This window comes from Neofelis nebulosa, chromosome 7 (assembly GCF_028018385.1).
Source record: "Neofelis nebulosa isolate mNeoNeb1 chromosome 7, mNeoNeb1.pri, whole genome shotgun sequence".
NCBI classification, from domain to species: Eukaryota; Metazoa; Chordata; class Mammalia; order Carnivora; family Felidae; genus Neofelis; species Neofelis nebulosa.
The window spans coordinates 63342249-63356540 of record NC_080788.1 but is presented as its reverse complement, the minus strand read 5'-3'; the positions used below and the strand labels follow the sequence as shown (position 1 = coordinate 63356540).

At 45.7% G+C, this 14292-nt stretch overlaps 1 protein-coding gene across 4 annotated transcripts; it reads left to right on the top strand.

Annotated features, from left to right (window-relative positions):
* Positions 1 to 1297: 1297 nt before the first annotated feature.
* On the top strand, positions 1298 to 13964 carry KNSTRN (kinetochore localized astrin (SPAG5) binding protein). 4 transcript variants are annotated; one of them, XM_058738194.1, is made up of 10 exons: positions 1298 to 1855; positions 2046 to 2140; positions 5263 to 5392; positions 6384 to 6431; positions 8076 to 8181; positions 8399 to 8492; positions 11266 to 11337; positions 11522 to 11583; positions 12359 to 12433; positions 13156 to 13964. In XM_058738194.1, exons 1-10 carry the CDS (start codon positions 1470 to 1472, stop codon positions 13285 to 13287), a joined length of 1200 nt encoding a protein of 399 aa, XP_058594177.1. In that variant the 5' UTR covers positions 1298 to 1469; the 3' UTR covers positions 13288 to 13964. The 4 variants fall into 4 exon arrangements, with proteins under 4 accessions (XP_058594177.1, XP_058594179.1, XP_058594181.1 ...); XM_058738196.1 differs by having other exon boundaries at positions 1299 to 1834; XM_058738198.1 differs by lacking the exon at positions 11266 to 11337 and having other exon boundaries at positions 1300 to 1834.
* Positions 13965 to 14292: the final 328 nt, after the last annotated feature.

The following is a 14292-nucleotide window of genomic DNA, read 5'->3' as shown; positions in this document are numbered from 1 at the left end:
TCTAATCTCTTTACCTTTGGTCTGTAAAGCTTGCTATTTGACTACTTATCTCTCTGGCTTTATCTGTACCACTTTCCTCCTCTGTGTCAGCCTTGCTTGCTCAATCCTGCTTTGGGACTCTGCATTTGTCCTCCCTTCTACCTACCCCACATTGTTCATCAGATTAACTCCCACTCATCTTTCATTAATCAAACATAAGTGTTTTCCCTCACTATTCAATTTCAGTTGGGTTTCCCAGGCTTTCGCTGCCATAGTAGTGTAGAAAATGTTGAGGTTCGGAGCCAATGGCCAAGAAAGAATTCTTGAGACATCTTCAGTGCAAAAAGGTGGTTTTATTACAGCACAGGGACAGGACTTGTGGGCAGAAAGAGCTGCACTGAGATTGTGAGGCGTGGCCGATGATACACTTTCAAGTTGGGAGGGGTTAGGAATAGCACAAACCTCCAAGGTATTTTGAAACCTTGAAGGTTTCCAGGATTCTGAGGCTAGGAAAAGTTAATTTGTTACTGTTTAGTAAAATCTCAGCCATAAGACCCTTCAGATGTATATCAGTGGGTCATATTCTTGGAGGATGATTGCTAACATACATTTGGGGGGGGGGGTAGAGATAAAAGAAGTTTCCAAAGGAATTTTTATATGTTAGAGTAGACGTACAGGATCCTGGAGGTTGGGTAATGTTAAGCTAAGATTGTCTTTTGCCCTTAGCAAAGTGTCATCAAAGCAGCTGAGTTCCTAGAGAAATGTCACTCTGCCTATTTCAAGAACTTGTCAATGAGCTATCGGCAGTGAGGAAATTTAACTTTTCATTTGCCTTTGTTTCCCACATCAATTGTACATTGTGCTTTTCCTTCATAGTTTTACTACAGTTGGTAAATATGTATTTATTTCGTTTTCTTCCCCCCACTTAATTGAGGTGTAACTAGTGTTTGTGTGATTATTTGTTTATCATTTTCTATATTGTAAACTCCAGGAGGGCAGAGCCAGTCAGTCTGGGTATTTGTTGCCCCACCCCCATCTGTCCTGTTAGAAGAACGGTCTGGCACACAGCAAATGTTCAATAAATATTTATTGAGCGAAATGAATGAGTGCTTTAAGAGCTTGAGTACCCTCCCCTATTCTCTACGAGTAGCTCTGAATCTCTTCTTAAAATCTGGGTAAGTGTTGGGGTACCTGACTGGTCCAGTTGGTAGAGAATATGGCTCTTGATCTCAGGGTCATGAGTTCAAGCCCCAGGTTGGGTGTAGAGCTTACCTTTTTTAAAAACGGGGGTGGGGGTGGGGGCGGGGAATCTCCATGTGTTATTAAAGTTAGGACTGAGGGCAAGTGCCTGAGGTATTTCTGTCCACAGATCCTCTTTAAACGTCACCTACCACTCACCACTCTCTGCCTATCCAAATGCTCTGCGCTGTCGCCAATCAGCATGCAATCTCCCTAACGATCATGGACCAAATAAAGAGAAGGACTGTGACATGGACTCTAAACGTGACCGCATTTGCGTCTCAAGCCAGGAATATGACGCCCACAGCTCATTGCTCCTTCCAGGCCCGCAGAGTGCACCACTTCCCTCCCCTGCCCAGACCTGGGGGCTCCAACACCCAAAGCCTAGGAGCCCAGGCTCCGGCCATTCTTCTGACCTGCCGTACAGCATGGCAGCCCCCAAAGGCGTGGCCCAGGGCACTGATAGACGTACAACATGGCCGCCTACAGGGAGCATACAGCACGCCGTCCCGCCCGGCCACCGGAAGTTTCCATTTGAAAGCCAGGCGGCAGACCGGGTTGCTGGTGCGGCAGTTACTGCGGAGCAGCTTTTGAACCAGAGCGACGAGGGCTGCGAGTACGAGCTACAGGCGCCTGGGTTCGGTTGTCCCGGGGCGAGAGACGGGGCTGGATGTCGGAGGCGGGCGGGATGGACTGGGAACGGAGAATTTTCTTTCTCCCGACTTCTTCCCCGGGCCCGGACAGGCCAGGTCGCCCTCTCCCGGGGCCTTCCACCTGCTTGGGCCCCCTGGCCCACCGCAGGCTAACATTCGATTCGCACCTTCCAGGGCCCAGCCTTGCCGCCTCGTTACGATGACCAGCGTGGTTAAGACAGTGTACACCCTGCAGCCCCCCGCTGTGCAGAGCGGCGGCCTGCCGGCAGGTGGGTATCAACGCCGCCCTGCGGACTCGCGGAGGTGGTCTAGCCTAGGAGTATGAGGGCTTAGGTTGGTGGCCGGGAAAGGGGGAGGGCATTCCATTGACTCTGACAACCTGCTAACTCCCCCGAAACCTGGCTAAATTGCTGATTGTTCCACAATTTATTTCCTCAAGCTAGGAATCCCTTGTTAAGCAATTGCTCGTTTTGTTTCCAGAGTTGGGCTATCTGGCTGGACCCGATTTGTTACCTGGGAGAAGAGAGGAGAGTCTGATTCCTAGAGGCCCCGGGGTTCACCCACGTCTAGTTCACATTTGTAACTGCACAGTGTCTCTTATGTAGTATGTTCTCAGTGTTTGTTGGGTGAAATGAGGGAGAGGGGCCATGCCTAGCTGGAGTTTTCCACAACCTTGGGAGAAGAGAGGATTAAAAACAATTTTTGATTCCTTTGACATCCTGCTTTGTGTTACTGGGCTTGTGGTTGGAAGTCATCTCCTACAATCTGCAGTTGTCCAGCTGCGTAATCTGGAGAGCGTAGCATATAATAGACTTCAAACATCAGAACCTGTTGTGGCAGATTTTGAAACAGCTTTATTAAGACTCCTTTCCAGGAGACTGCCACTGGTGGGTGAGCAGTAACAGGATTGATCTGTGAGGTAAACAGGCTTGTATCCAAAGGCTTAAAGGTTTTTGTTTGTCTCATGTGGCCTCAGAACACCTAAATGGTAATCTGGCTTCAGCAGGACTAGGAGTCTCTGGGGAAGCTGGAGCCTGGCCCCTTTACCCTGCCTTTCCCTTGGAGAACAGTGACCATCCTTGGTTGGAAAATGACGGGCTCTCCCCAGACAAGTTGGGAGTTTTCATCTCAGTTTTCTGTCCCTGTCCCAGCTTTATGATCATATATGACCAAAACAGTTTAACGTTTTAAGGCGATCTCCTAGGTTTTTTGTTTTGATTTTGGGCATCGACTCGTTTCTAAGTTTTAGTTTTCCAACTAGGTAACATACACATGTTAAAAATCCAAAGTTAGAAAACAATCTGCGGTGAAGAACGAGTCTCCCTTCCTTGACACCAGCCACCCAGTTCCCCTCCTTAGCGCCTCTCATTTCAAGAAGACAGTCTTTGTTAAATCCTGCTAAATTTTTCCTACAATGCAGCCCTTAGGTTCTAGCAAGTACGGATTATTGGATCTGCTTCCAGTCAACGAAGAGTTGTTAATTTTGATCAATTTACTATTAAGACCATTTCTCATGGGATATATTTGTTACCGTGTAGAACTTCATACCTGAAATAGGATGTTCCCCCAGGATTACCTTTTACTTCAGACAAAAACCTGGGGCACCTGGCTGGCTTACTTGGTAAAGCATGTGACTCTTGAGCTCAGTTCTGAGTTCAAGCCCCACATTGGGCATGGAGCCTACTTTAAAAAATAAATAAAAATAAATAAATAAAAACATGCGTACTTCAGAGACTTCAAAAAGAACCATTTTTTTTTCAACATATGAAGTTTATCGTCAAATTGGTTTCCATACAACACCCAGTGCTCATCCCAAAAGGTGCCCTCCTCAATACCCATCCTCCACCCTCCCCTCCCTCCCACCCCCCATCAGCCCTCAGTTTGTTCTCAGTTTTTAAGAGTCTCAAAAAGAACCATTTCAATCTTTGTGGGCACGAGAATGGAATATAGGGTATAAGTGCCCAGTGAGTGTACCTATAAATGAAATCATTTGTCAGCCTGAGAAATCATATTTATTCCAAACTATTGTGCAGCTGAAGTCATCACAACAAAATCTTTGTCAAATACAGATACCAGTTTCCTAATGCCTGTGATCCAGTGCTTTGTACCTCATTTCTTCAACTTGATTTGTTACAGCCCTTAATTTAGGTCAAGCTGAAGGAGCCATTTTACACTGATCAAAGTGAAAGTTGGTTTAAATTAGAAAATCCGTGGGGGGAGAGGTGGAGAGGCAGCGTGTAACTCCAGAACATGTTACTTGAACTTGCTGTGGTCTATAAATGGTGGAAAGACTGTGTGTTGGAGGGCTGGCATAGGGACTAGGGGGAAATGCTCCTCTCTGGGGCAGAAGCGTGTCATGGCAGGACCACTTCTCAGGTTATCTGGCAGTACCCTAGCAAGATTGGAACAGAATGTCAACTAGGGAACCTCTACACTTAATGAATAAACAAAAGGGCTGAAGTAAAGGCAATCATCATGAAAAGGGGAAAGAAGGGGCACCTGGGTGGCTCAGTGGGTTAAGCGCCCGACTTTCAGCTCGAGACATGATCTCATGATTCGTGAGTTCGAGCCCCATGTCAGGCTCTGTGCTGTGTGCTGACAGCTCGGAGCCTGGAGTCTGCTTAGGATGCTGTGTCCCCCTCTCTCTCTGCCCCCTGCCCCCCTCTTGCACATGCTTGCTCACTCCCTCCCTCCCTCTCTCTCTCAACAATAAATAAACATTAAGAAGTTTAAAAAAAAAAAAAGTGGTGGGCGGGGGAGAAGACTAGAGGAAATCATTCAGAAATGGTGTATGAAATATCGTCAAGTGTGAAGTTCTGAAGTGTTCTATATGTTCCGCAAGCGGGTACCAAACCCCTGTTAATATGCTGGATACTCTCTAGGCGCTAGGGACACAAAGACATCTCAGAGTATTTAGGGAGACTGGTCAAAACAAGTGTGTGGCAGTTCAAAGAGAACCTCATAGCAGCTTGAGTGTAGCCTTGGGAGAGCAAACTGAATGCTTAGGAGCTCAACAAGGTGGTTCGATTCCACTGGAGATGGATGAAGGATTCAGCTGTGTTTTGACCTGCTGACGGCCACACTGGCTCGCATTTGGCTCTTTGCTTGTATCAGCCTCCACTTTCACATCTGTGCCCTCTGGCCGTTCACTTTGCTGCACCATCAAGCTTTTGGCTGTCCTCAAACACATTGCACTGTCACATTCAAAGAGTTTTAGTTTCCATCCCCGATTATTCTCGAACTCTTATTCTTCTGAATTGACCTCCACGAGTTGTGGTTGGCCAGAATGAAAATCCAAGTGTCCGATGACCTGGAACAGAACTGTTTGTTATAGAGTCGCAGCTATTGGGTCATGGTGCTTGAGTCTTCACCCGCTTGCTTTCCTTTGCAGACACACAAACTCGAGCCCCTTCGAAGAGCCTCTTACCAGTGAAGTCCAAAGAAGTGGATGTTTCCAGGCTTCATTCAGGAGGTGCAGAGAACGATGTTACAAAAATCATCAAACCGAGACGAGAGAACGGGTGAGAGTCAGAGCATTGGTATCCAGTGAGAACCTCTTGCTAGAAATTACTCAGCATGAAGATTTAGAAAGTAGGGTTTTTGGGGCGCCTGGGTGGCGCAGTCGGTTAAGCGTCCGACTTCAGCCAGGTCACGATCTCACGGTCCGTGAGTTCGAGCCCCGCGTCAGGCTCTGGGCTGATGGCTCGGAGCCTGGAGCCTGTTTCCGATTCTGTGTCTCCCTCTCTCTCTGCCCCTCCCCCGTTCATGCTCTGTTTCTCTCTGTCCCAAAAATAAATAAAAAACGTTGAAAAAAAATTAAAAAAAAAAAAAAAATAGAAAGTAGGGTTTTTGAGAGCACAGGGCAGCGGGAGTCAGTGACCCAAAGCAGTCGATCAGTTCTGAAGAGGCCCAGCAAGGGTTAAGATAAGAGGTACTCTTTCCTCTCTCACCGCTTGCTCTGAGTGTGCAAACAGCAGTACTGTGGCCAAACACCAGCCCTAAGTGGTGGTCGGAGTGGGTAGGGCTGCTTGCTAGCCTAGGTTGCTGGTCTGAGCACAGTCCAGCCCAGGGAAGTGTGTGCCCCTCCCTCTTCTCAGTTCCCATAGAAGCAAGGTTGACATGAGATAATTACACCGTTTTGAGCAGCAGCAGGTCTGTCAGGTGGTCGAGGTGGTCAGGAGAGGAGCCCATTCCCTATTAATAGTCTGGGCTGAGACAAAAGTGCAAGGACCCTCAGAGATTCTCAAGCGTCTGCTGTTTGCATTCTATGGAATCTCTGGTTCTTTCCTCAGAAAACCAAGCTCTTTGTTCTGCCTTGTTCACCACACACGTAACAATGCCACAAGTCTCTGATTTCTCTTTTGTTTCCTTTTTTAATTGAGGTATGTTATTAACACACATTATATTAATTTCAGGTGTACAATATAATGATTAGGTATTTGTGTATGTTGCAAAATGATCACCACAATGAGACTAGTTAACATCCCGGTTTCTTTGTTTTTGCTCCTCTAGGCAGGTGAAAGCTGCAGACACTGCCTTTAGGAGGAACATCAAAAAAAGGTGAGCATCGGGGTAAATGAAAGCTGGCCACTATTTTGGGGTGGTGGATCTCAGTCGCGTACCTCAGAATCGCTCATGGGTTCTGTAATGTGTTATAGTCTGGGTGCCATCCCAGAAAGTTGAGTGGAACTTTCAGGGATGATGCACAGCCAAGTTTGAGAACCACTGTCAGGGCAAGGATCAGTGATGCTACCATCTTGAGAACCAGACAAGCTTTCTGGGCTCCATGCCAGGACCACTGCTAATTGGAAATCAAACCCAGCTAGATAGCCCATCAATAGGAGCGTGAGCCTTCAGGATAGGAGGCACTGCATGTGGTTAGTGACTTTGAGATGGAGGTGATGGTGGTGGTGTTAGAATCCTGGGGAAAGGGGCGCCTGGGTGGCTCAGTCGGTTAAGCATCTGACTTCAGCTCAGGTCATGATCTTGCGGTCCGCGAGTTCGAGCCCTGCATCGGGCTCTGGGCTGATGGCTCAGAGCCTGGAGCCTGCTTCCAATTCTGTGTTTCCCTCTCTCTCTGCCCCTCCCCCGTTCATGCTGTGTCTCTCTCTGTCTCAAAAATAAATAAAAACGTTAAAAAAAAAAATTTTTTTTTAAAAAGAATGCTGGGAGGATCCATCTCTCTGTTTGAGGCTAGCTTGGATGTTTTGCAGTCCTGAAGACAGAAATAGTGCAAGCTGGAAAGTTTGTAGAAATAGGTTCTGATTCCAAATCTAATTCCAAATAGGTTCTAATTCCAAATCTATACTAGATTTGGGCATGTCTTAAAAGTTCTGAAGATAGGAGCACATGGCCAACTTAGTCAGTAGAACAATGAGACTCTTGATATCAGGGTTTTGAGTTCGAGCCCCACGTTGGGTGTGGAGATTACTTAAAAATAAAATCTTTAGGGCACCTGGGTGGCTCAGTCGGCTGAGCATCCGACTCTTGATTTTGGCTGAAGTCATGATCCCAGGGTCATGGGATCAAGCCCCACGTTGGGCTCTGTGCTGACTGTGGAGCCTGCTCAGGATTCTCTCTGTCTCACCCTCTGCCCTTCTCCCCCACTTGTGCTCTCTCTCTCTAAAAAGTACAGGGAAGCCTGGGTGGCTCAGTCGGTTGCGCATGACTCTTGATTTTGGCTTAGGTCATGATCTCATGTTCTGAGATCAAGCCCAATGTTGGGCTCCACGCTGATGGCGTGGAGCCTGCTTGGGATTCTCTGTCTCCTTCTCTCTGCCCCTCCCCCATGCTCTCTCTCTGTCTCTCTCAAAATAAATAACCCAAAAAACAAAAGTAAGTAAATAATAAAACCTTAAAAAAATTATGAAGATGAAATACTATTCAAGAAGGACTCTGAGGGCATTGAAAAGAGAGGTTAATATTGATCATAATGGCTAATATTTATTAGGTATTTACTGTGTATCTGTAGCTGTGCTAAGAATTATTACATGTATTCTCTCTCATTTTTCACAATAATGTTATGAGATGTGGGTATTACCCTAATTCTAGAAATGAGGAAACCAAGCCTCAGAGAGGTTATGTAGCTTACTGACGGTCATAAACTATTAGATAATGAAGCCAAGATTCGAACTCCTGTTTGTGTGACCCTGTAACCCATTTTAACCCCTCCACTGCTTCATACAAGCACAATTATCATTACAGCTACAAGCCACTGAGCAAGCAGAAATCAGAGGAAGAGCTCAAGGATAAGAACCAGCTCTTAGAGGCCGTCAACAAGCAGCTGCACCAGAAGTTGACTGAAACTCAGGTGAGAGACCCACCAGACCTCTGTCATCACTGCACTGGGGAATGCATGGAATCCCGAGGGACGGCCCCTTGGGTGGGAGCAAGCTTGCAATGCCCAGGTGCCCAAGGGCAGAAGGGGAAGACACCGGGTGTGGGCTGTGGCTGTCCAAGAGTAAGGGCAGCAAAACCACCCCCGCAGAGTGGAACAGGCCTCATCTGTCTGCATGGCACCCCGATAGGGAGAACTGAAGGACCTGACCCAAAAGGTGGAGCTGCTGGAGAAGTTTCAGGATAACTGTTTGGCAATTTTGGAGAGCAAGGGCCTCAACCCAGGTAAGAGACGGTACACAGTTGCCTTCAGAGGAGTCAGTGCACCTGCCGCCTCCTGGGCTGATTGTGGACTGGCTGTCAGGAGTCCGGCATGGCATCAGCTGGTCCATTTAGTGCAGGGGTTGCTTAGCAAAACCCTGAAGATTTGGAGGAGTTTTTCTTTCTTTTTTTAAAGATTTTTTTCTTTTTGTTTTTAAGTCATCTCTACACCCAATGTGTGGCTTGAGCTTATAACCCAGACATCAAGAGTCATATCCTCTACCGACTGAGCCAGCCAGGCACCCCTGGAGAAGCTTTCCTTTGTTCCCTTGTGATGTTGACTTAAACCAACAGAATTTCAGATAGTTGTAGAGAGAGGATTATCTCTTATCTGAACACTTTGTGCCATTCATTTGATGCTAACAAGTATGACCTTGCAAATAGATCAGAAATATTTCATTTCTTTCTTTTTTTTAATTTAAAAACTTTTTTTTTACGTTTATTTATTTTTGAGAGAGAAACACACACACAGCGCAAGCAGGTGAGGGGCAGAGAGAGGGGGAGACCCAGAATCCAAATTAGGCTCTAGCCTCTGAGCTCTCAGCACAGAGCCCGACGTGGGCTTGAACTCACGAACATGAGAGATCATGACCTGAGCTGAAGTCAGATGCTAACCAGCTGAGCCACCCAGGTGCCCCACATTTCTTTCAAGGCAGATAGCAAACAGGGTAAATTTCCCAGGTGGGAAAAGATAGAGGTGACACTATTTCAAGAGTTCCTAAACCTGGCTGATCAGCAGAATCACAATAGTTAAATGTGACTTTTTTTTTTAATATTTGTTTATTTTTGAAAGAGAGAGAGAAAGACAGACAGACAGCACATGAGTTGGGGAGGGGCAGAGAGAGAGGGAGACACAGAATCCCAAGCAAGAGCCAGGCTCCGAGCAGTCAGCACAGAGCCTGACGTGGGGCTCGAACTCAAGAACTGTGAGATCATGACCCGAGCTGAAGTTGGACACTTAACCCACTGAACCACCCGGATGCCCCTTAAATGTGATTTCTGTTCTGACCCTGTCCCTAGAAAGCAGAGTCTGTAGCAAAGAGGGGCATAGAAAAAGGAATTGCTAAAAGACTGTACTCAGACTGAGTTGAGGACCCTGAGAATACCAGGTAAAAGGGCCCAGGCTTCTTTGAATTCAGGGACACTGGCTTTGAATGCTGCTGATTAACCTGTGCATTTTAGTATATATTCTTTATAATCACCGTATATGTTTTTGTATAATTTTAATTTGCGATATATGTGCACTACTTTTACCAAAAATAATAATTTATTAAGCCTGAAAAGATTTTTTTTTTTTTTTTAAAAAGACACATTTATTCAGCGTCGTGATCAGACTATTACATTTAGCAATCAACAGCATGGGTGCAAAAAAAAAATCTACATTAAAACCCTTTGTTGGAATGCTTTACACTTTCCACAGAACAAAAACTAAAATCACCTATGTTAAACAATTAGTCACAAATACAATCCTCGAGTTGTTGTCCGTACACACGAGTATTGTCTAATAAATGTCTTCTTTGTAGCAGCTAGGCCCTGCCACCACTGTGCTTGGCTGAGTTCACAAATCTGTTGTAACCTGTAGCTTCCCTGTCACTTCTGTGGCTCTCCCCTCCTGCTAAGCTTTGTTTCCTGGCAGTAATTAAAACCTTCTGCCACTGCCATAGCTACTGCTGTTGCTGGAACCATCATAGCCGCTTTGGTTTTGTGGTTTGGCAAAGTATTGGCCTCCACCACCGTAGGGGCCAGAGCTTCTGCCTCCAGAATTTGAAGACTGACTGTTGTAATTGCCAAAATCATTATAGCTTCCGCCACCTCCAGAGTTGCTTCCATCGATACCAAATCCGTTATAGCCATCCCCACTGCCACCATCCACCATCACCTCGACTGCCACCAAAGCCACCTCACCCACTGAAGTTTCCTCCACAGCCAAAGTTGTCATTCCCACCAAGAACACCTCCACGACCACCACCAAAGTTTCCAGAACCACTTCGACCTCTTTGGCTGGAGGAAGCACTAGCCATCTCTTACTTAGATGAAACTTTCTTACTTTACGGTTGTGGCCATTCACAGTATGGTATTTTTTGAATGATGATCTTGTCTAGAGTCATGGTCATCAAATGTTACAAAAGCAAAGCCTCTCTCTTTTTGCCACTGCCTCGGTGAGTCATGATTTCAGTCACTTCAGTTTTCCCGTACTGTTCAAAATAATCTCTTAGATGATGTTCTTCAGTGTCTTCTTTAATGCCACCGACAAAAATCTTTTCCACAGTTAAGTGGGGACCAGGTGTTTGAGAAGCTTCTCTCGAGACAGCCTCTTTGGTCCTACAGCTCTTCCATCCAACCTTGTGTGGCCTTGCAGTCATGGCTGCATCTGTCTCTTCCACAGTGGCCTACGTGACAAACCCAAAGCCTCTGGAGCGCTTGGTGTTTGGGTCTGTCATTGCCACACAGTCCGTGAGCATTCCCCATTGCTCAGAATGGCTCCTCAGACTCTCATCCATTGTCTCAAGGCTCAAACCTCTGATGAAAAGCTTCCATGGCTTTTTAGGCTCTTTGGGATACTCTGACTTAGACATGACAGCGGTGTGGAGCTGGGAGCTGTGGACAGCGGAGCGGAGGGGAGACTTTAAGGATGCTTAAAGGCAGCATCCACAGGCAGAAAGCCGGAAAAGCTTTTAAAAATAGTTTTTTGTATTGTCAATGAAACAGAAAAATCCAACCTTTGCATTTTCTCTAGACAGATTTTCTGCTGAGCTGAAGAGAAAGCAGATTGAACTTTTGACCATATCCAAAACTAGAACAGAGGGAGGTAAAATAAAGCTCGGAGGGTGGGTGTAGGTGACCCTGCCAAGGTGAAAACTCAGGAGACAGTCAGGGACCAGACACTCAGAGAAGTTTCCCTCATGAGTATTCCTATACTTGTCCGTGGAGGGGTTTTTATTTCTGTTTAAGGTGCAGTTCCCTAAGCAAGCTGACTCTGTTGTTTGTATCAGTTTTAGGCAGTGAGACCCTGGCGTCACGGCAAGAAGCCACCACAGATCACACGGACTCTATGGTGAGGGCATGGGTGTGAGTATGTGGGGGCCAAGGGACCACGGGTCTCTGCACAGCTAAGAAAGTCTCTGCCATGTGCCCAGCAAACCCCAGGAAGCAGCCTTTGTTTTCCATGATAGTGGAAGAGAGCCGTGGATATGTACTCGAAAAGCATATTTTACTTGGAAGGCAATTTTGTGCTTACAGATATGAGTGAGCCTGAGTTGAAAATATGCTACTTTGAGACACATAATAGGATGAACCTGTAGAGAGAACTTTCTGGTTTTTCTGTTCTCCACTTTACCAAATTTCTCCCCTTACCCATTTACTGAGAACTGTATGATGGAAAGGTGCAGCCTGAATTAAAATCGGCTTCTCTTTGGTTCTCTCCCAAAGTAGGAAGGTAGTTGTTCAGGGTTAAGTCTTTTGAGCTTCTCTGACTTCTTCACCAGGAAGATCAGTGGTCATATTAGAATAATAGAATACTCGAGATGGAAGCCTTCCTCCAGTCCCTCCTTCAGTCATCTCTCCGGTGGCTACTGTGTTTGGACCACATTGGCTGTGTAACATAGAGCACCCGGAAGTGGGGTGATCTGTCCATCCTGTGGATTGAGTTCTTCCGGGGTGCCCACTAGAGAGCCTGCCACAAGTGGGGCACTCAATAGATGACTGAGCTAAGGGAAGGCTTGTTAGCAATCATCTAACCAACTTTCATTTTATATAAAGAGATTAGTTTATATAAAGCAAGTTTTCACCTATCAATAAAGATTTGTTATCACACTGTACTTTCCTTTTAGTTGCTACTGGAAACTTTGCAAGATGAGCTGAAGCTTTTTAATGAAACAGCCAAAAAACAGATGGAGGAGTTACAGGTGAGAGACAGATGTCACCCCGAGTCAGGATTACCATTTCCTACCACAGTAGGTGGATCTGTGGAGGACTCTTTCTTATTTACCTATTTATTTATCTTTAACAAACCACTTTTTAATGATAATGGATTTACCGAAGAGTTGCAAAGATAATACAGAGAATTCCATTCCCTTAATGTTAACACCATATATTATCGTAGTACATTTATCAACATTAAAAAACCAACATTGATGTGTTACTCTTAACTAAATCCTGAGACTTCATTTGTTTTCACAACTTTTTTTCAACCAATTTTCTCTTCTAAAGACGCAGAAATGTTCACAGCTACAGGGCTTGAGGCAATGTGCAAACCCTAGATGGCTCAAAGTAAGAGGTGGGCCTGTACAAACTGTGCTCTGGAAACTTGGTATCTCAAGGAAACCTGGAATAGGAAACCCAGATTCTTGGGTCTGGACTTCTTTGGATTGGTTGGAAGAATCATGGGATAGTACACTGGAACCTAGAGGATTTCGTGGCCCCACTTTAGATATAGGAGAGAGACCATCCCTAAAATGAGCACAGATGTACAAATTTAAGGTAGAAAATACAATGTCTGTCAGTATTCTAATGGTCTTCCTCAATGGAAGAGAAGTATCATGTCCTGAGATGGTATTGTCTCCCATGTGAATCAAAGTTTTGTGGGTGTTTGTCTTGTTTGTTTCTTTTTGAATGTCTTTCCATGCAGGCCTTAAAAGTAAAGTTGAAGATGAAAGAAGAAGAGCGGGCCCGGTTCCTAGAGCAGCAGACATTATGTAACAGTCAAGTGCATGATTTTACAACAGCCCTTGAGGAAATGGAGCAGCTATTGGAAATGTGATAAAAAGCAAGTGACCAGCTGGCTCCCTGTTGGGGTTAAACTCTCAGAGGAAGCCACTTAGGACATCTGCTTCTTAGCCATGACCTTCTAGGACTCACCATCCCCAGAATGAAAACAGTTTCTGCAGTAGGATTAAGGACAGTTGATGCCGGAATGGCGGTTCCTCCTTAAACAAGTGTTCCCAGCCTTTCAGATTGGTCGGCTCTCCTGAACCTCACATGTACGTAACTGAGGCCTACAAAGAGGGGGTGCCTGGAAGCTTGGATCAACCTTCTACGCAACAAAGCGGCAAGCCATTAGAATCAGACCAAATCAGTCATAGTCAGAGGATCCCAAAGGTAACATTCAGATGTGTAGGAAGAAAGCCTTAATTGTACAGCGGAGCACAGATGCTCCACGGGAGACATCAATGAGAAGCCATGCTAGACTTTCTAACTTGGAACACATTCTGTCTCATCCCGGTTGGGCTCTATACCTCATTGTAAATCATTGAACTTGAAGTTACTTAAGATGGCTTAATAAATGGGGGTGAAGGTATAGATAGCAATAACACCTACCTGAAACCGTACACCTTGGAGCTTTTAATCTAAATCACTTCCGTTTTTGGGGTTTGGTTTTGGTGATTTTTACGAAGTGCTACTTTTAAAATAAATATTTCTATAACTATCCGGACTACACACTGAGAAATGGAAATAACCTTTTAACTTAAGTATGTCCACTGAACACTCTTGAGCTAATCTAGTTAACACAGTCAAGACACTGATTTAACCCAGAATATTTTTCTTCTACTTAAGTGCCCTGTGGCTAGCCCTGCGGTCTTCCAGGAGCAGTAGCTTTCTGAGGGTGTGCCCTTTTAGAGCAGTGGGTGCCAGACTCCATCCACCAGGCATGTGTCACTAGCTGCCTGTGTCTTCCCTATATTCTTAAGCACGGTCATGGACTGCTGTTTGCACAGCCAGTCCTGGACCTGGCCCCGTGGATCCTTAGTCAGCTGAAGTCCGTGGC

Excerpts from the sequence above, each read along its gene's own strand:
- KNSTRN (XM_058738194.1), top strand. The coding sequence starts at position 1,470 with ATGGACTCTAAACGTGACCGCATTTGCGTCTCAAGCCAGGAATATGAC. Across the intron at positions 1,856-2,045 it reads TACGAGCTACAGGCGCCTGG|GGCCCAGCCTTGCCGCCTCG; the intron begins GTTCGGTTGTCC and ends CGCACCTTCCAG. Across the intron at positions 8,182-8,398 it reads AGAAGTTGACTGAAACTCAG|GGAGAACTGAAGGACCTGAC; the intron begins GTGAGAGACCCA and ends GCACCCCGATAG.